The sequence below is a fragment of the Opisthocomus hoazin genome, chromosome 2 (genome assembly GCF_030867145.1).
Source record: "Opisthocomus hoazin isolate bOpiHoa1 chromosome 2, bOpiHoa1.hap1, whole genome shotgun sequence".
NCBI classification, from domain to species: domain Eukaryota; kingdom Metazoa; phylum Chordata; class Aves; order Opisthocomiformes; family Opisthocomidae; genus Opisthocomus; species Opisthocomus hoazin.
Window position 1 is genome coordinate 17,675,828 of NC_134415.1, and position 20,757 is coordinate 17,696,584.

Below are 20,757 nucleotides of genomic sequence, written 5' to 3' on the forward strand. Positions count from 1 at the left end.
GAGAAAGGCGGCGGCCGGAGGGGCCGACGGGATAGCGGAGGACCGCCGCGGGGCCTGGCTGCGGAGGAGGGCGACCCTTCCCGGCTCATAGAGCGCATGCGCAGTCTCCCTCGCGCTCTGGGTTCGATTAGCCGGCCCGCTGGGCAGTGCGCGGCCGTTACGCCGTCTCTCGCCTCAAGAGAGCGATTGCTCCCGCCTGTCGCGGCGGACGGACGCCATGGCGGCGCGGGGGGCCTCCCGCCTGGCCTGGTGCCTCCGCCGGGTCGGGGCCAGCGGCGACTGGCTCCTGCTGGAGGCCGGCACGCAGGTGAGAGCCGCGCCGGGCCCCGCCGAGGGGGCGGGCGGCCCAGGCACCGCCATCGGGACCGCCCGCGGCGGGGAGCCGTTACCGGCACCGCTCGGCCCGAGCCCCGCCGCGACCTGCTCCGCCCTGGGCCCTCGGCGCGCTTCGCTTCTGTAACGCACTTCCCGGGAGGGGAGAGCCCCGCGCCGGTTTACGAGGAGCGGCTGCTGATTGCTGCTGGGAGGGCCTGGCGGGGCAGTGCCCGGGCAGGGCGGGGGAGCCCGGTGCGCCGGGTTGCGAGCCTCGCCTAGCGGGTGCTCGTGTTTCCGTAGCAGCGACGGTAACGGGGGGTGAGGGGGTGGGGGGGTGGCGGTGCTCCTCCGCCTAATTAAGGTGACGCTTGGGTGAGGTGAGTGGCTAATACATATGTATGGGAGTTTTGTGGCTAAATTTGTTCAGGTGTAAAAGAGCTCGTGTCTGATATCTGTTCCAGCAGCGTTTCGACACGGTGCAGGGATAACCCCCGTTCGGGGGCGGTGGTTTCTAACGGAAGAGCCCCCCCTTGGGTCCTCGTAGGAGCTACTGAGGAGGTACTGGAGAGAGTCCAGTGGAGGGCTGTGAGGATGATGAGGGGACTGGAGCATCTCTCCTATGAGGAAAGGCTGAGGGAGCTGGGCTTGTTTAACCTGAAGAAGAGAAGGCTGCGAGGGGGCCTTATAAATGCTTATAAATATCTGAAGGGTGGATGTCAGGAGGATGGGGCCAGACTCTTTTCAGTGGTGTCCAGTGACAGGACAAGGGGCAACGGGCGCAAACTGAAGCACAGGAAGTTCCATCTGAACGTGAGGAAGAGCTTCTTTAGTTTGAGGGTGATGGAGCACTGGAACAGGCTGCCCAGGGAGGTTGTGGAGTCTCCTTCTCTGGAGATATTCAAGACCCGCCTGGACGCAGTCCTGTGCAGCCTGCTGTAGGTGACCCTGCTTTGGCAGAGGGGTTGGACTAGATGACCCACAGAGGTCCCTTCCAACCCCGAACATTCTATGATTCTGTGCCCTTTGGCATGGCAGGCGAGGCTGCAGCCCTGTCAGAGGATTGCTGTGCTAGTGGTTGAAATCAGACAGATGTTTGGCTTTGCGCTGTACCTGGTTCTTTTGGGCTTACACATTGCAAAAGGTAACTCTCTTCGCTCGTCTTCTGATGCCAGGCAGCTTTTCAAGCAGGCGTATAGTTCCGTTACTCTCCCGTCAGCGATTTGAAGCCAGGAGGTGTGCAGGTACGCTCAGCGACAGGCTTCAGTTAGTACAGCTGCGAAACATGCAGCCAGGGCTCTGCTAATTGTGCAGAGAATCTTGTTCAAGATGTTACTGCTCCGATCGCCGGCACAGCGTGACAGTCCTTGTCGCAGGCAAGGGGGCAGCTGCCGGCTCCCCGGTGCTGCAGGCCGCAGTCCCACACGTTAGCACAGACTGCTCTTGCTGGGGCTCTAAATGTCGGTGCCAGGCTGCACTGCTGCGGCGGGGTGACGTGCTGCAGGCTGCCCTGCTGCTGCCGGCAGCAGCGAACAGTAATGTCTCAGCCCCCTGCCACAGTTTGCTTGATGAACTGGATCAAGGGAGGGGGTTTGTGCCCAGCCCCACTCAGTCTCGCTTGCCTTGGTGCGTGAGGCTGCGCAGATGTGTGACCGGGCACTGGTAACGGTTCACATGGGTTAGGAATTTCTGTGGCAGCTGTAGGGACAAGTGCAAAGCTGAGTCTGTAACTGAATCTGCCTGAGCCTCTGTCTACTACTTGCATTACATATGCAATCCATGTTGACACAACACTAACATGTGTGAAGCGTTTAAGAGGTAGGGATCAAACGTGGTGAAATTTGCTTTCGTGGCAGTAGTTTGCTTCCTTGCATTTAGTCGTGACAAGGGAGTCTGGGTTCTGGCTTTCAACTCAAGCTGAGACCTGCTCAGGTAACGTGCAGTGAATCAACTTTTCCTGATTGCAGCAACTTGCTATCTTGTCGGAACTGGGAAGGTGGGATGCGAATGAGTTGGGATTACGGAGAAGGACAACTGCATGGATCCAGTGCAGCCTTAGATGAAGGCTGCCCAATAATATGATAAGCTGACTGAGAACTCGTGCAATGTGCAGATGAATAAAAAAAGTGTGTAAGATTATCAAATCTTGCAAAGGAGGCAGTGGAGGGAGGGAAAGCAGACCTGTGCTTTAAATGACAGCAATTAGATCAGATTTAATAAGATACTGTGAAATGGTACAATTAAATTATGTCCCTTCTTCCAGAAGATGCTATTAGAGTCTAATCAGATTATGTAGATCACTTTCACTATTGGTTCTGAACTGCACATAGCTTAGTTTCTGAGCCTTAAGATTGGTTCTGTGATTTACAAAAGTATTGCACATTTAGGGCACTCTTACATGTGCATTTTTTTGACAACAATTTTCTGGGCTGTTTTTTCCTGCATCTTTCCAGTTCTTAGACAGCTGAAGAGATGCAACCAGCGAAAGAATGGCATTAGGAAGTGATCTAGTGGAAGATGTCCCTGCTCATGGCAGGAGGGTTGGAACCAGATGATCTTTAAGGTCCCTTCCAACCCAAACCATTCTATGATTCTATCTTGAGACCTAGCCACAATTGTACTGGTTTGGAGAAATGGCGTTTAGTTAGATAATGACTGAGGTGGGACATGGATGGATTGAGAGTGGCTTTGAGCAGCTTTGCTGCCGAGAAAGGTTTCCATGAAACCAAAGCTGTAACCTGCCTTAGAGCAATCAGATTTTCCTCAGTGGGAGAGAAAGAGAATACTTCAAACTCTGTAGGTTTTCATTTGTTTAAATGCAGAAAAAAAAAAAATATTATCGCAAACTCTTTGGAAATAGCTAGAAGATGCTAATCTGGATGGATTTCTGCCATAGTTAAGTTGAAATGACATAAACTGAATTTACCATGCCATTGCTGATTGCAGTTACTAAACTATTTTATTTTTAGGTAACTGTAGGCCGAGGATTAGACCTCACGTACCAGCTGCTGTCAAAAACCTGTCCCTTGATGATCTCTCGCAAGCACTGTGTTTTCCAGCAAAATGCAGAAGGGCAGTGGACTGTCAAGGACAACAAGGTACAGAAACTAATTAAAGACGTTGTACTTTGAGATTCACTGAAGAGAGTGCCCTGTTTGGGCTCAAGCAATGAATGGGCTATGATGGTATAAGCGTGATAGAAGGTCCATGGGAATGTGTCTTGCCTGTTGCACACTTCCAGCAGGAAGCTTCAGTCTGCTGCAGGTGGGATGCAAACCTGGTTGCTTTCTGTTTGTAGATTCGTCTCTTGGTTTACCATTTTTCAGACAATTGTAGTCTCACCAAGGGGGCTTTGCCATCTGTGAACCTGTTTTGTGTTGCTTTCTTTAAAAAAAAAAAAAAAAAAAAAAAAGGAAAATGTTCTTGTACTGCTAATGAAAGGATAAATTGATACTCCTTATTGTGTTGACACAATTGCTTTAATTGTAATCAACTACAAGAAGTATCTATTGTTAGAAAAAATGTGCTTCATGTTATGTTCAAATGAATTTCATCTGGAAGTCCTCTTCAGCTGATTAGAAGAAAGTGTTGAGATTGGAGTCCTCAGCTGGGTCTCAGTTTGACTACAGTAATCTGTTTTTTCTGTCATGATCTCTCCACTTTCTCATTCAGGTCGAAAACTAAAATCAGTAACTTGCTTTAAAACAGCACGGTCAGAACAAAAATATTCATCGTGTTGTGCAGATTTGAAGTATCCTTGGATGCTTGGGTCAACAGCAGATTAGTCGGAAAGGAACTGAGCAGCTATTAAAAATGCATCGCTCTTAAACAAATCTCTGTTGCAGTACTTGTATAGACTTGAAAACTTCGAGTTTTTGCAAGATTGGAAGCATCTATGGTAGATTAGCTACTGACACTTCCTCTGTGTTAGCACTGGTACCATTTTGTCAAGTTGTTTTGTTGAATCTCTCTGAGATGCATCAGTTGTTAATGATTCTGCAGTTCACCTTGAGCACAACTCAGTGTTGCTGTTTTTCAAAACAATTTCTTGAGCTAGCGTCGAATCTAAAAGCCCTTTTTTCCCCTTTGAACATTATCTCTGGAAGAGCATTTTCCTTCTTGTTTATATTCTACCTGTATTTATGGAGAACTGTCTCTTTAAGCAGTATAAGCTTTTTCTTTTCTAGTTTATTGTTGAATTTCAGGTAATTTTCAAGAATAATTACTGCAATCTTCTATGTTCTTGACAATGATCGGTTGCGGAGTCTTTTCTTGTTAGTTCTTACTTCTGAAGCTTTTGGGGAGTTTTTTTCTTCTTAGAGTTCATTCTTTTCCTTCTGCACAAGTGCATATACTCATGTTGCTCCTAGTGCTTGTACACGAGATCTGTAATGCAGGAATAATGCATGGTAAATAATATAATGCAATAACTGTAACGAATGGGACACTAAACCAACATATAAGCCAATAAATTGGATATTGCAAGGTTTATTTAAAGAGGTGACTTTTTCTGAGTGCAACACTGAAGAGGTTGGATATGTTTACAGTTGCCAGAAATAACTTGCAGAGGACTCTGTAACTGCATATTAAATTTTGCTGATTCTCTGTTCATTTGCAGAGTCTAAATGGAGTCTGGCTTAACAAACAACGCCTGGATCCCTCAAAAGCCTATCCTATCGCTGAAGGAGACCGTATCCAGTTGGGAGTGCCTTTGGAAAACAAAGAGACTGCTGAATATGAGTATGAAGTAATTAAAGAGGAATGGGAGAAAATCAGACCCTTTTTAGCCCAAAGGAATGACCTGGGGAAAGCTAAGAGCTCAAGAACTAAACGTAAATTTAGTTTGGAGGAATCGGAGACATCTGGAGCAGAAGGCCCTTCAAACTCCAGATCCAAAAGAGACAGAGTGTCCTGTGACAATGAACCTTCGGGTAAATTGTGGGGAAGGGTAGAAGAGGCCAAACAGTTGACAGAGAAGATGGATGTCAAGCTGCCTTCTCCTGGACCAAGTGAGGAGGATAGTGGTCCGGTGCGTAGTAGCCCTGTGCCCTCCCAGAAAGCCGTGTCTGTCCCCCATAAGGAGCAGAAAGGCTCTGGTCTTGCACAGTCATGGACTGGCTTGGAAATGCTGAGGAAAACTCTAGTAGATATAATGAAGTTGAAGATCAAAGTGCAAGAGAAGCAGACGGCAGTTTTGACTGTGAAGGAGAAGCGCAGGAAGTGTGCTCAGAAGGAGATCCTGGCAATGGAGCAGGAGCTGCGAGAGTTGCAGGACCAGCTGTGCCAGGAACAAGAGCGTCATCAGCAGCAGGTGGAAGAGCTGGAGAGGAAGTTCTCTAAAGAGCAGCAGAAGCTAGAGGTATAACGGTGGTAATCTTTTTGGCCTGTGTCTTTGTTTTTATGGAATACCTACTATAAGACACTGATCCAAAATAAAATCTTGGACCATACAGTAACACAAACACTGTTTGTGTGAATTACTCCTGTTAAAATTGTCATGGAAGTATTTCACTTCCAGGCAAGAGTACCAAAAGAAAGTGCAGAAGCAGAAAGGATTGGGCTACATGAGGAATTAGGAAGAAGGCACAAAATAAAATATATGTTTGTTGGTTTTTTTACAAACAGGTTAATTACAGCAAGGTAGTAAAGCGTTTCAGTTAGAACAGCATGTTTTAAAAAAAAAAAAAATCAAAAATCTCTGCCTGATCTCCTGTGGTTACAGAGAGGACAAGCTGAAAAGTGTACACCTTAAGTGAGAATTTCTCTCTAGTGTGTGGGTGAATTAATATCCAATTTGCATGGCAAATCCATACCCTTTCCAAGCAAGTGAATTATTGAATGCCTTAATCCCTGGAGGGATACTTTTTTTTTCGTACTTCCAAAAAACCCTTTCTTGTAATCTGTAAGTGTCTTCAAGCAATATGTGTATGTTAAGTAGCTTTTTTAGACAACAAACTGAAGTCTTTCTATTTGAGTTTGCTCAAAATCTGGTTTAAAGGAAGTAGGAATTCATCTTGGAGTGAGTTTGATAATTTATCAGTTGCTTCCTTTAAAGCCTGCTACTAATAGCAAGATACCTTTATCAGAAGTACAGAAAATCTGGAGTTGTGTGCTTGGGCATGAGGGGAAGTTCAGCTGGAGCTTTAGGTATGTCTGACCTCTTTGAATGTGCTCAGAGATAAAGTTGCAGCTTTCTGTCATGTTTAAACTGTTGCTGACCTCTTTGCTGCTACGAACGTGCCGGCGCCTTTACAGCTAGAATAACGTGGAGGTGTTCCAAGTATGTAACTGTAAATGATACACCCATTTTAACTCTTCACAGTAAATGATAGCTCTGATTTCTGTCGTACATGTGTAACATCAGAGTGGGATATCTCAGGGTTTGCTGAAAACCAGTGTTGTTTCTTTAAGCATGTTCTCTTAAGAGAATGTGCAAAGTAGTCATTTTCTGTCCCTTGCTTGCTTCAAGTGTTTTTTTGTTTGCTTTTTTATTTTCTTTGCCCCCCAGGGAGTAAAGTGGCAACATGGGGAAGAGAATCTGAAGGAGCAGCTGGCCCAGGTCCTGCAAGAGGCAAGTAGTTAGGAGTCTAGGTTTGGTCTAACAGTGTAACTTGGATATTTAAATTTTTCTTACTGCTGTGGCCTCTTGGTAGAAGATGAGGACTTTGCATTAGGTGCAGATTGGATGATCTTCATCTACAGAACAAATTTCTGTCGGAAAGTGGCAGACCTCGCTTTGTGGGAGTCCCTGTTTGCCAGCAAATATTGTGAGAATATGCACTGAGATTGAAAGCATGAAGTAGCTGCAATGATTTTTTTTTTTTTTTTAATTTGAATTTGCTGCTTTGGCTGGTGGGCTTTTTTTGTGAGACCTGTCTGCTGGGTATCTGTTTTGAGGAGGTTGTTTTGACAATTTTAAGCAGATTTAAAAAAAAGGAAATCGCTTGTGGTTAGGGATGTTTTTGAGAGAGATTGCTGCACACTTAGGTTTCCTAGGCTTTTTCCGAAAGGTCTTTCCTTTTGGAAAGCTAATCTGAAAACAGGGTCAGGTAACACTGCATATAGTGACAGGTTTTTGTGATCCTCATGTGTCAAATAACCTGTGATACTCAAATATCTCAGATGCACTCAAAATGGTGACTGCAAAACCTAAATGAAATGAAAGACTAACCTGGGAGAGGGAATAAGAAGTGCCATGGCATTGGGAAGGTCAGAAATAATTGTCATTACATTCCAATTTTAAGTTAAGGCTAAACTTCCTTAACACTACAATTTATATAGACATGTGCTGCTCTTTTAGGAGGGGATTGGGAGAAATGAGTATGCTAAACCTCGTGATTATGGCTATGTATATGTAATAGGCTAGCTGATAATGTCACTCTTACAATTTCTGGGATGGTATTGTTACAGCATCATGCTTTGATGGAAGAACTGAGTCGCAGTAAAAAAGATTTTGAGGAGATAATTCGAGCCAAGAATAAAGAATTGGAAGAAACCAAGGTAAGGGATAACTGAATTCTCAGTTTTATTTGTAAGTGAAACATGATATGCTGCAGCAGAGGAAATAGGTCTAGGCTATACTTTGCCTCCCGTAGTGAAGAACTCCTGTATTTTGAGGCGGCAGCTGTTTCCAGGATTTGGGGAGTAGTGTTGAACAGTCAATATTAGATCTTTTGCAATCATAAAGAAAGCCCAGAGCACCTGAACTGTGTGTTGTGCAGGAGAAGTGGGCCCCTGCCACCCTTTCTTGAAAGAAAAAAAAAAAAAAAAAAAAGAAATGAAAGGAAAAAAAATTGTGTTTGAAAAGTGAGGTGCTTCATTTTCAGTTAGAGTGCATTAAAGTAAATGTGTAGTGTTCCAGCAGTCCTACAAGGGAGTGTAGGCCTGAAACAACATGGAATTTGAATAATGAGATAAACCACATTTTTTCCTGCCCTTGTCACAAGGTGACGAGTGGAAATTAATTAAGGAGAACCTTTCCTGTGTCTTACTCTTGGAAATTCTCACATTGTCTGCGTTTGGTTGTTTCTTTTATGTTTTTCTTATGTCGTCTTTGCAACTCTGTTGCCGTTTCAAGTATAGCTTCAAATACAAGAATTTCTTTGTTAGTTTTAGAAGACAGAGCAGGTACCTAGGAGCCTAATTTAACTCCAAACAAAAAAAAAAAAGCATTGGGCAGTTAAATGCAAGTAAAGGTTTTAAATTCTTATGCTTCCTTTTTTTAAAACTTGAGTTGTTTTGTCTGTTGGATGTTTTGCTCTGTTGTCTTAAGCCAAACTCATGCTACGAAGAGGTTGAAGGAGATTCTGGAACGATTGATCCAGCTGGTAGTTTCTTTAGGCTGAAGGGTATTTTGGTAACAGCTGCTCTTCTTGCTTGTAAGTTCTCTGCAGTGGGTGGGGAATATTCTCTATACTGCTGTGACTACAAAGAGGAGAGAGGATACAGATCCTGGTACATGATAGACACAGGCTTGACATGTGGAGGCTTGCAGTTGTATGATTTTCTACTTGCACTACCTTCCCCTGCACATGCAGTTCCTGCCAATGCTATATTGAGTAAAACCTTGTTCTTTGTTGATACGTGACCATATGTACTTTTCCACTAGGAGGAGAAGGAAAAGGTGAGAGCCCAAAAAGAAGAGGTGTTGAATCAGATGAATGATGTGTTGGAGAATGAGTTGCAGTGCACCATCTGTTCTGAGCACTTCATCGAGGTATGTTTAAACTGGTATGGGTTTGCCAGTAGACTTGAGAAGCTTTCCCTGGTTCTGTTAAAGCAATAGTCAAGCTTATTTCTTTACTTCGCTAGTTTAACAGTCCCAACAGACACACAGTGAATTGTGGGTAAGGGTTGGTGTAGAAACCCATTCTTTCTGCCCTAACTATTCTGGGCAGCAAGTTCAGCTTTAATGCCTGTACCTGCATAGAGATGAGTGCTTAATCCTAGCATGCATATAGCCTTGCAGCAGTTTTGGGTATTTTTGAATGGGTGCTCTGAGCTGCTGCTGACACCCTGCTTGGGGAAGAATCAGTTTGTAATGGACTTTGGTTTTAAGTTGACTAGGGTTGATCTGCTTCAGGTTTATATATAGGAAGTAAACTTGTTTAACTTGTAAAACTTGTCTGCACTCTGGGATGGGAGTTAAACCCCCTAAAAAGGGGTTACACACAAAAACTCAAGCCTAAAGAAAAGGGACTTTGGGCTTCTCCTCATCCCTTCCCTTATAGGAAGTGTTCATCTAATGTTTTTTGGGTTCAGCGTTTTTTTCATGACAGTGCTTGTGTAAGCATGCTCTGATAAGTAACATTCCCTTAAATTCCGCAGGCAGTCACTCTGAACTGTGCGCACAGCTTCTGCTCCTACTGTATCAACGAGTGGACGAAACGTAAAGTGGAGTGCCCGATCTGCAGGCAGGAGATCCAATCAAAAACACGCTCTCTGGTGCTGGATAACTGCATTGACAGGATGGTAGAAAAACTGGATGTGGAAATGAAAGAGCATCGCCTGACCCTTATCAGACAGCGGAAAGGTGAGAGGTGGGTGGATGTGGCATGATAAGTACAATCTCTCATTCCATCTATTTTGTACAACTTAGTTTTGCACCTATATACCAAGGAGATGCTCAGGGAATGAATGCAGCAGAAACACTAGAAAATTAAGATACGTTGTGTAACTAGCTTTACTGCACAGTGAAATAAAAGGAATAAAATGTTTGGAAAATGACTTTGGTATAAATTCTTCACTCGAATGGGACAAGTTAACCATGCTAAAGGTTGTGCTGTTTCAAAGACATCACTAAATAAAAGCAAAACTACATAGAACGGACCTTGAAAAATTTACCAGGCACCTTTTGATTAAACTATTGACTACATCATTGCAAAAACTCAGCAGAGCAGTGCCCGGTGAGAAACTCTGAATTCTCTTCTGCATGCTAGATTTGTGTATGAAATCTCTGAAGGGAACGTTGTTATGCCATGGAAGTGTATGGCTGAAGAGGCTGTTGCTCTGCCATGTGAATTTTTGTGGAATTAAAGCCACTGTGGCTTAAATACGTAACTTCTCGTCTAGTGGTAGCTAAAAGACTGTGCGTGACAGTGATGGCTTTAAGTAAAACTGCAGTGTGGGGTATTCCTATTCTGCTTCCCTCTTCCAAATTTGTTTCTAGAGCACTTGACACTGGTATCTAGGTGCAGAAATGTAGAATTCTCTTCCTCCTACCCCTTAAGAAATCTCTGTTGCTGTGTTCCCTTAAGTAATTGTCTTGTTTTCCCCTCATAGAGGTGAGTGCATGGTCTTTCATTCTGCAATGTGTCAAGCCTTTTACCTAATGAAAGGTGCTTTTGAGACGTTTCAGATTCTGCATGGTGACATAGAATGACATTGCTAAGCAGTGTTATTTCAAACCTCAAATTACCACTTATTGAACCAACTCGGTCTAATTCCCTTAGGAAATGCTGCAGTGCTCAGAGGCTGCCCAGCTCGACTTTGTGAGTTGCTTTCACCTCTGCAGAACTGACATTGCTCTCGTGTAATACACGCGTTTGCGGAGTACGCCATAGCACAATTGAAGCATCTCATCAGGTAGCTAATGGTGATTAGATGAAGTGGTGCTTTCTTGGAGCCCACTTCATCTCCATATGGTGAAACAGTGGTCTTCCTGCTTGTTGGAGCAAAGAGGAAGTAAGCTCATAGCCTACCTTCACATGTGATAGATCCTATAATTATATAAAACCACTATTAGTAGGAAATAGTTTAGCTTCACTGTGACATGCTTCAGGAGGAAGCATGAACTGTTTCTGTGCGGTCTTTTTATTCAGTGATGGAAACATCTTGATTGAGATGGAGATAGCCATGTGTTTAGTTACACATGAATTCCTAAGAAGAAATCAGCTGAAAGGGAAATAATGATGCAAGTGGCACCTGAGAAGCTCAGTCAGAGCTCCCCAAGAAGCCTTTCCAAGAGCCTTAGTATAACGGGCACCAGCAGGACAGGTTGCACTCTTAAGTGCAGGGAGGTTTTGATGGGGCCAGAAGTGTCCTGAAGAGCCATTACTTGTTTGAGCGCTCCTTACCACATTTTGTTCCTTCACTTTGTTACCTGGCAAGGTGCTGTAATAGTTAGCCACTTCCATTGCCAGTTGTGTGCCAGTGAAGGCATGCAGAATGTCTCCTCCACATGTGTGCTAGCTTAACAGGAAAAGGCATATAGGAGACTTAAGAAAACAAACAAAAAAGCCCTGTGATCTTTTAATGCAGAAAATTGAAAAGAAAAAGGGCTATGCCCTGCAGCTTGAAAGACCTGTTACAAACTGACAGCAAGAGGCTGCAGCTTCTGAAGAGAACTAGTAATTTAGTAGCGTTTGTGGGTATAGTGGTCCCTGTTAACTCTTGTATCTGTGTGTTTTGAATGCAGAGAAACGGAATGCATTGGTGAAACCAGCCACGGACAATGACAGCAACGTCATCTCTTCCATCTACTCCATCTTGTCGATGAACAGTTGTGACAGTGAGGACTCTGAGGAGGATTCTTACTATGATGGAAGCTACTACATTATTTAAAAACTATTACTGCAGGCTCGTGTGCCTGTGTGCTGCCCAGAACCAAGCTGATGGTGTTTGGTTGACTACTGCTGGATGAGAGGACTGGACATCTGGAAGGAGAGACTCTATGAAGAGGCTGCAGCTGAGAACTAGCAGCATTTGGAAGAAGGACCTTATTTTTTAAATGAATGTGCAGAAGCTTGATCTCTAAAACAAAATTGGGATTGTGAGAGAACAAACTGCTGTTATGCTAGATGGCTGACATACAAAACCTAGGCTTCCATGATCGCTTGTGACCTACTCGGTGTAATGTAATAGTTTGTATGCATCACTGCCCTTTCCTTAGTGAATGACATGTTTAAATGTGTACATCAGCTTCCGTTGTGTCGGGCAGTGGAAGGAATGGCCCAAGCTATTTGAGAACTTGGCCACCCCCACCAACAGGCACAGAGGAATATCAGGAAAAAGTGCCAATGTGGGTTTTCCTCGTGAATTCCATGTGGCAGCTAGAGTCATCTCAGGCCTCTGGCAGTAAAGGTAACAAAGGGTGGGTTGTGGACCCTGTCAGCTTGAAGTGCTTAAATGCATTGTAGGCTGAGCTGCTGGCCATCCGTTAGCTCCGTTGATGTTAGTCATTTTCTGTTAGATAGGGATAGAGAAGATTAAATCTTCCAGAATTCCTTAGCTAGTGCTCTTTTCATATAGTATATTTGGTTTGTCCCCTCCTCAGGCTTTTGCATAAAGGGTTTTAGAATTGGGAAGCAGCGCATCCAGAAGTTATTAGTGACGACTTCAGAAATACACAGTTCTTGTCAGCAGCAGAGAGGAATCTCTGCCTCTTCAGAAGTGCTGCTATCTGGATTAGTGAAATGTGCTGTTGGCAGGGTGGGAAAGCAGCATCTGTAGGCAACCACAAGGCACAGAAGGAAGCATTTAGTTTTACTGTTTACAAAACACTGCTGTTGAGCCGTGGGTTGTACTACCCTCACAGCAAATCATCCCGAAGAGACTGAGCAAGTCTTGCTTTCCATTTTCAGTGGCATATGATTTTGGCTTAGCTGTTACATGGAAAGGACTGTTTTACACTGTGAGAAGAGGATGGGAGAAGCCCTTCTCATCTGTAATATTTCTTTGGCTATTTGTATGTACTTTCTTGTTTCTATGTTTATTTTGTTTAAGGAGGAAAATATAAATCCATTTCTGCATTAATCTTCCTTGGTACAACCACTGAGATGAATCTCCCTCTCCTAAGCGTCTTAGATTTTTTTTTTTTTTTTTTTGAGAAAACACAAACTATCTAATGACTTTGCTTCATGTTTTGATAGCTGTAAGTGGTGTGACTGAAGTTATTTGAAAGACTTGTGTATTCAGAAATCGGTAAAAGTCAACCAAACTCTTCAAGCCTGTGGCTACCCGAATGGTAATTTAGTAGAGGCAATCATACCTCTTATCTTCTTCCACTGAAGAAAGGTCCCATTATAAAGGTGCATGAATGATGCTGTCCTGAGAAAGTGGTGCATTCTGACAGATTTGCTTGAGAGGACTTAAACAGGGGAGGTAAGTCTGATCTGTGGGACAGGCAACTTAAATCTTAGTGTAAGGTTTATCTTGTGAAGGAGCAATTATCTTGAGTTCCTCTTTCCCTTTTAATGGTCACTTTCTGTGTGGGCTCTCGAAACTTTCTTTTGTGAATATGTGCTCTCTAGGACATCTGAGAAAGGAGGGTTCCTCAAAATGCTGACATTGGAATAGGCATTCACGATGAAGAGGAGTAGGAGGAAAATACTCTGGTTACCTAGGACTGCAAATTCTTTTACTGCATTTCTCTTCTATGTTGTTGTGCTTTTTTTGCTCATTTCATTTTGCTAAATATTGAGCTTCTGGAAAAGATGCCCACATTTCTAATACTGTGCTCTCTTTTGGTCTAAGGTCTTGGATCCTTCTACTTGATTGTATGTCTGAGCATTCACTCACAGATGTCATGCCCTGAACCATTATCTGTCTTGGGATGGCACCAAGCACCTCCAGTCTGGCATCTGGGATTTAGGTTACATCTCTGAGCTGGTCACAGTTGGTACAGAGCAGGCTTGCTGCAGGTTCGAGACCTGCTGCTATCTGTTATGTGGTGCGATAATCAAGCACTTTAAGAGGAAGATTTTGTTTACCAACATCAGCAGGAATAACTGGGAAGGAGTGCTGATGGATTATGGAATGGGACCATCAGCAGAGGGACGACGCGCTGTTTAACTCCTGCAGATGCGTGGATTCCAAGATCGGTCTGACAAAAGCTTTTCTCTTGCACATGTGATCGACCATGTTAGCGCTTGGTGAGCCTTGGCACCAACTGTCATGTAAATTTGCAGAGCATGTAACAAGTGATTTAATAATCCAGCCTTCTCCCCCTCCCCCCAAGTTAAGTGTGTTTTTCTAAAGATACACTCTGTCTAGTCAACACTCTGCTTCCTGCCTGTATTCCTTCTTCCCTCCTGCCAGTCCCTTTTGCTGTAACTTCACATGTCTAGGCACGTACCTTATAGCGACTAGGTAATCACAAGCTGCTGTTCCCAAATAGTATGTTCCTGTCCCTTGGTGCTACGGTGTTCATTCTGGGGTTTAAGATTAAGCATTCCTGCCTGTGTCCAGTGCACTGTGCCCCTGGATTTCAAGCTTAATGTGAGTTATAAAGCAGTTCAATTAGTGCCTGAAGTCCTCGTGCCAGACCATCTATGGACAGGTGTTAGGCTTTTATTGTGTGGAAAGCTCTCTCATCGCTGGCCTTACAAAACCTGTTCTGGGTGACAGAGCTGCCGTCGGGCCTGGCGCTGAGCCGGCCGTACGCTTCCCTGCGGGCAGGCAGTTCCGTAAGAACCCGGCACCGGCCGTAGGAGCAATGCGGCTTCCAGGGCCCGGCCGGGCCGGGAGCGGGGTGCGGTTTCACTGTGTTTTCAGCCCTGTGCACCCCTACCTCAGCTCTGCCGGGAAGGACTGCGGCCGCCGGATACCTGCTTCCGCGCAGAGCCGGGCCTGCCCCGCAGCGCTCAGGGCAGAGCGGGGCGGCCCGGGCTGGGCCCGGTGCCTGCCGGCCGCCACGCCGCGGCGTTGCGTAGCGGAGAGGGGATCGCCGGGCCCGCGTGCGGGTTGAGGCTGCCCGCGGCGCGCCTGCGGGAAGGGGCCCCTCGGTGCCGGCGCGGGCGGCGCGTCACTGCCGCGCGCCGGCGGGCTGGGGAGGACCCGCGGGGGCGGCACCTCCGAGCGGGGAAACGAAACCGGCGGTGGCGGCGCAGGAAAGGGCCCGCCCCGCCCGGCCCTCGGCAGACGGAGCCGGAGCTGCCCGCCGACCCCGCTCCTCCTCCTCCTGCCGTGAGTCCCGCCCGGTGCGGCCGAGCCCGGCTCCCGGCGCGCGTCTCCCACGGCCTCGGGGCGGGCGGGCGGGCGCGGGGACCGTTAGCGGGGCGGGATCGCGAGAGAGAGCGAGAGCGAGCGGCGGCAGCGGGACGGTGTCCGGGCCGCGGAGCCGTGGGCGGTTTTGCGGTGGGGGTCGTGGGGCTGGGTCGGGGAATCGGCTCGTGGTGCCCTGCGTGCGTTTGTGGAGACCGGTGTGATAACGGAGGGGCTCGGTGCGTGACCTGGGGGGTCTTTTCTAGCCCAGAGTTCCCCTGTAGAATAATAAAGGCCGATGAGGTTTCATCGCTTTTTGCCAATAGCAGGGGAGTTCAGGGAGCGCTCCGAATACCCGTGCCGTTCAGATTTCACCCGCTTTCCTGTGCCTCGGTCCTTGTCCTCTGCAGGCCTTCCCAGCTAGCTTCTGTTAGCTCTGTCTGAAGCGTTAGTCCGTTCTCTGCATTTATACGAAGTTTATCGGCCTCATCCAGAAGCTGGATATCTTGCCAGTGATGCCTGGTGAAAAACACAAACACCCCCCAACCTGAGCACGCGTATTTAATAAAGATCTGCTGCGGAAGTCATGTAGGAAAGCTCTTTTAGTAATTGACGTTTGCAGAGGTGAGGTCAGAGGTGCTCTGAGTCTCTTGTGAAAATAGGTTCCACCTTGCGTGTTCTCCATTAGATTTATTTCATCTCCTGATTTTTTTGGTGTGTTTGGGTAAAATGAATCTTTGATCCAGTAGTATGTCATATATTATCTAAGTGCTGACATCCGGGTTATCTTCACCTACTAGCATGTAATGGTAAGTAGGATGCAGAAAAGATTTGAAATTCAAGTAATCAGTAATAGGGAAGCTTCTGCATAGATTTTGTGTTTATTTAGTTAGGCTAACTATTAAAAAAGGAGGTTTAAAAGAAGCCAGTACTTCTACCTAGAGCAAACTGAAGTTGAGAACCATAATACTGGGTAGTCCATAAAACGATCTGTGCCGCCATGCTGCTGTGCCTTACCCTTTGGCATGCAGGAGAGAGTTAATTTGCTTAAAGTTTACCAAGTGTGGTCGTTTTCTTTCAGCAAAAATGAAGAGAAGGACAGAGCCTGAATTTAGCAGCCCCCAAAAGAAGCAGAAGAAGAGGGTAGAAGACTTGGGATTAACCCTCAGTTCTACTTCAGATGATGAAACTCAATTTAGTAATCATACTACTCAAGGTAAGGTTGGAGATAAGGTATATGCTGCAGCAAGGAATGTGAATAATTACTAGGAATTGAGCCCGTGTCTCCTAAATCATAATGGATAGCCTGAACTCCAAGGACATAGTCTCTCTTTAGGAGAAAAACTACCTTATTTCTGTTCATAAACTTGGATTCGTGTGAATTTTTTTAAGCTTTTTTAAAATCTCATGTGAACAGTTTGGTCTGGGAATTGTATGAATTCAGACACAGAAAATAGAACTTGAGGTAAATGACAAGTGCATGGTCCAAAGCTGTAAAGATTCTTGTAGTATACAAGCAGCATTAACCTTTTCAGCCTCAGCAGTTATTTCTCTTTTGGAAACTTTCAGTAGTGAGGAGTTGTGGGCGTTGTGCCATAAAGAAACATCATAATCCCTCTTGTTTAAAAAATAAAAATAAAAACCACCGTACTCTTATCACATTTTTGGAGATGGGGGAAATTGAGATGAATACAAAGGGCGGGTTGATTGGGACTCCTGCACTGTAGCACCCTCTCTTTTACTGGTTTGGTGTGATTTTTTTGGGGAAGGGGGATCTGTGAGAGCTCACAGGTGTTTGGTGTGAGATGTTTTGAGTTAACTAAATTAATTGACTACTTTTTTTCAAGTCAGACTGGAGTTTCTCACCTGGAGCTTGGGGTATACCTAAGATGAGGGGAGTGTCCTACCTAATCGGTATCGCTGTTGCGGGGTGCTTTAAACTCTCTCAGTACGGTACTTCAGGTTGCCTCATGGTCATGCCTGCTACTTCTGAGTCTTGGGATTTGCTGTGGTTGTAAAGTGTTGGTGAGAGAGGGTCTGAACACATAAAGAAGCATCCGTCTTGTGAAAACGGGGGGGAAGGTGTATGGAAGATGAGCGGGTCAGTCTGGGAGTAGTCGCAGTGACAGGGTATGGTGTGTGTACCTGCCTGGCGAGGCTGGAGCTGAGTGAGGAGGTTAGAGGTGCAGGGTGTGAGAGCTGGGGGAGGGAATGCTGTGTGCATTCTCAGGGCTGAGCTGAAAAATTCCAACCAACGTTTTTTTCATCCTTTTTTCCCCCCTTTTGATTATTGAGTTCATATATGGTTCAAAATAGTCTGTGAGTCTTAATGTTTAGGAAATGAGGTGATACAGTTCAAGGACAACATTTTGGATAGGGTTAATTGTTCAGAGTCTGTTACACCCGTTGTGGTTTCCAGTGAAAGAAAGAAGGTTGGAAGAGAGAAGTGATTTGAGATCTGATCTCAGCTGAGCACGGCCTAGCAAATGTTAAAAGCAAGAAGAGTTGTGCAGGGACTTTCTTGAGATTTATGTAGCAGTAACTGTATTTGAGGCACATCATGAGCCTCTGGAAAATAAGACACAGCTCCAAAGCAGGCAGCAAAGTTAATTGAAGCTGTGTATTAGAGAAGTCAAAAGCAGTAACTGACGCTAAAGCAAAGTCCTTTGTGATCCTCCTCGTATCTGACAACTCTCTGAAGGAAAGAGAAGCATAGCTTGTGTGACAGACGTTTGAAAATCAAGATGGGTATATAATGTTGCAAACACAAGTTAAATCATAGCCTTCCATGTCTTGAGCTGGAAGCCACAAAGGTTGATGCTGTAAAACTCCGGCATAGTAGTTATGTGGGGACACAACTCCTGAATCTTAAAAGCTGATAGTTCTGCAGCAAGGATTGAGCACACCTTGGAAGGGTTTTAACTACAGCCGTATATTTCATTTTCACTTTGCTTTCTTGTAATGGTGTTCCTTTACTACTTCTCCAGTTGTTTCCTGCTATTTCACTGATGCTTTATTTTCCGTAACAGGAAAATACAGAGATCTGTGAGTTGGGAGAGTAATAATCTGTGTTTTTTCTTAAATCAGCAAAACGTAAGAGAATTTCAATCCTTCTTTCTAGGTGATTGTGTATTTTTTTTAACACTTCTATGGAGCTAAATAATTCATTTTTAAAGTGATAAACAGACAAGATTAACTGCTAACAGCAGTTTTCTGCATTATCTCAGGGCAATTTACTTAGTTCAACTTCTAGTTTTATGAAGTAGCACAGAGTGATTTCTAGCACTCGGCAAAAAAGGAGGCTTGAGAGGCAGAGGTCCAATGAAGAGCATGGCTGTGCTTGCTGATGATTGCTGCTCCAGTAGCCTGTGTGGCCTGCCCCACAGCATTAACTTTAGGGTGACTGATGTGGGGCTAGGCAATTTCAGCAAGGAAATTTGTGCCATTGCTTCGTCCTGGCAGTGATGTTTCCACAGCAGAAGCAGAAGGACTTGGTGGGTTGTAGGGCCTCCCTTGCTACCCACCTGGTGCAGAGCAGGCTGCGGGACGAATGAGATGACTGCCACGATTCCTGCCCAGATCCCAGTTACATCCAGCCCAAAGCAAACGGGTTTAGGCATCTTGCAACTGTAGAGCCACAACGAGGACTGTACAGCTCGTACAGGCTAGGTTCTTCCCAAGCAGATCCCAGGGTGGGACTGGGCATAGACAGAGCTTTGTTGTTTCGTGCCCGTGAAGGCTCTGCTGCATCAGTTTCAGGTGACTTTCAAGTGACGAAAGTTTGAGTGGCTGCTGTGTATGGTGGTACATAGTACCGTGATGGGACCATTCACTTGTTTAACTTCTTCCTCAAACCTTCGTCTCTGTCAGGGTTTTTTTAAACTAGATTGGTGTCTTCTGATGATATCTTTCACTTGGGTTTGTATGCATCTGAAAAATTGTCTCATTTGCTACAGTGAACTTATGGACCCTCGCAACTGAGGTGGGTCGTGGGGTCAAACTGAAGTTTAATATGGGGACTAAGGGATTCAAATCTTCTTTCTGCGGTGTTGACCATTTGGTAGATGCTTATGTACGCGGTGTGGATATTTGTTTTAGGAATGTGTTTATACCTGTAGTTAGGTAGGAAACTGAGGAAAATCCAGTATGTCTTATCAAGGTGTCAGTAACTGTCATTATTCTTGGGATAGAATCTCTGTGGACTTTCTCAGCTCCTCAGCATCGTTGCAAAGGTCAGGCACACCACAGTGTACTATTGTAGCCATGCTGTGGCCTGCTCTGCTGCTGGAGTGGGGTTTACTTGGCCCTTTGCGGGGCCTGGAATCCGTTGGCTGGGAGAGGCTCAGTGTGTCCCAGAGACAAAGGGGCAGATAACCAGGTGTTGGTTCCACAGGGTGTTTTGTATTACCCCTGTGTGCTTCCTGTAGCACATCTGCGATACTGAAGTGTCCTCTCTATGTGTGTGTTGAGAGGATTTATCGAGTCATATTGTATAGTACTTAATGTGATTACTGAGATGTCTTCCGTTTTCTTTTTATTTTCATACTCACTGTTCTCACTTTTTTATTATTGTTTTCAGAGTCTTCCAGTAGCAGCAGTGGGTCTGACAGTGAGAACGATGAAAAAAGACCAGTCTTCAGCAATGAGTTTAAACAAGACTCTCTTGTGGAGGGTACTTCATCTCGCTACTCAATGTATAACAGTGTCTCCCAAAAGCTCATGGTAGGTCAAAACAGCTTTGGACCGAACTATTAAGACCTCATGAGAGCAAAGTGGAAAGACCAGTCTCTTTTAAGAGATCTTGATTCTGATACTCTTTGTAGCAGGGTTTTCTGCTTCTCTGAGTCAGCTACTGAGCAACTGGGGGAGGCTGAGAGAGCTTGGTTGAAGGGGATCTGTTAAAAAAGAAAGATGTTTCATTGTCAAGGCCTGGGAGCAGGAAGGTGAATGTGAAGGGAAGGATCTCTGGGTCAGGCAGCTTGCTGAGCTTGGAAGAAAAGAGTCCCACCATGTGTTATTTTGCAATGCTTGGGTTAACCAATACCTTGTAAGAAAGACCTTAACAAATTCTGTGATTGACATTAATTTGGTTGGTCTTGGAGGCTGGCTGGCATACCCTTGTAGAATTATTACCTTAATTATTAAGGTATGTCTTTTTCTTTCAAGCAGTGTCAGTTTGCTTTACGCAGGGCCAGAAGTTTCTTGGAAAGGCCAGGAGTTGTGAACGATAGTGACTGTGATAACTAAACTTTGAAGGTGATTGCCAGCCCCTTGATTGCACAGTGTTAGTGTGGGGAAGAAAGTACTTTTAAGAAGTTCTAAGAAAATGGTTGACTGTTTCTTTCTCATGGTAGTCCCAAACTCAGCAACTTGTTCCTGGCAATAATAGGCTGAAGAGGAGTATCTTTCGGTGCACAGTGTTACACTTATTTCTTGATGCAAACTTCACCACTGTGGTATCGCGAGCATCTCATAATCCTGAAAGAATTTCCATTCTTGATGACAGAGAAACAAAAATATTGT

The 20,757-nt window shown here is 45.2% G+C and overlaps 2 protein-coding genes across 4 annotated transcripts in view; both read left to right on the forward strand.

The window, feature by feature from the left end:
* The first annotated feature begins 127 nt into the window (after positions 1-127).
* On the forward strand, positions 128-13,065 carry RNF8 (ring finger protein 8). The gene is made up of 8 exons (XM_075412795.1): positions 128-307; positions 3,282-3,410; positions 4,931-5,671; positions 6,821-6,883; positions 7,723-7,812; positions 8,921-9,028; positions 9,640-9,844; positions 11,729-13,065. The coding sequence occupies exons 1-8, from the start codon at positions 218-220 to the stop codon at positions 11,872-11,874; spliced, it is 1,572 nt and encodes a 523-aa protein (XP_075268910.1). The 5' UTR covers positions 128-217; the 3' UTR covers positions 11,875-13,065.
* A 76-nt stretch (positions 13,066-13,141) lies between these two features.
* The window catches only part of CMTR1 (cap methyltransferase 1), a 30,838-nt gene continuing 23,222 nt past the window's right edge, over positions 13,142-20,757 (forward strand). Inside the window, exons 1-4 of one of the 3 annotated variants that reach the window (XM_075412791.1) lie at positions 13,142-13,413; positions 13,786-14,183; positions 16,316-16,450; positions 19,814-19,956. In XM_075412791.1, coding sequence (XP_075268906.1) covers positions 14,171-14,183; positions 16,316-16,450; positions 19,814-19,956 — 291 coding nt within the window. In that variant the 5' untranslated portion in view covers positions 13,142-13,413; positions 13,786-14,170. Of the gene's footprint in view, positions 14,184-15,086; positions 15,217-16,315; positions 16,451-19,813; positions 19,957-20,757 lie in introns of those variants that run through there. The other 2 variants (XM_075412794.1, XM_075412793.1) reach the window with 2 other exon arrangements.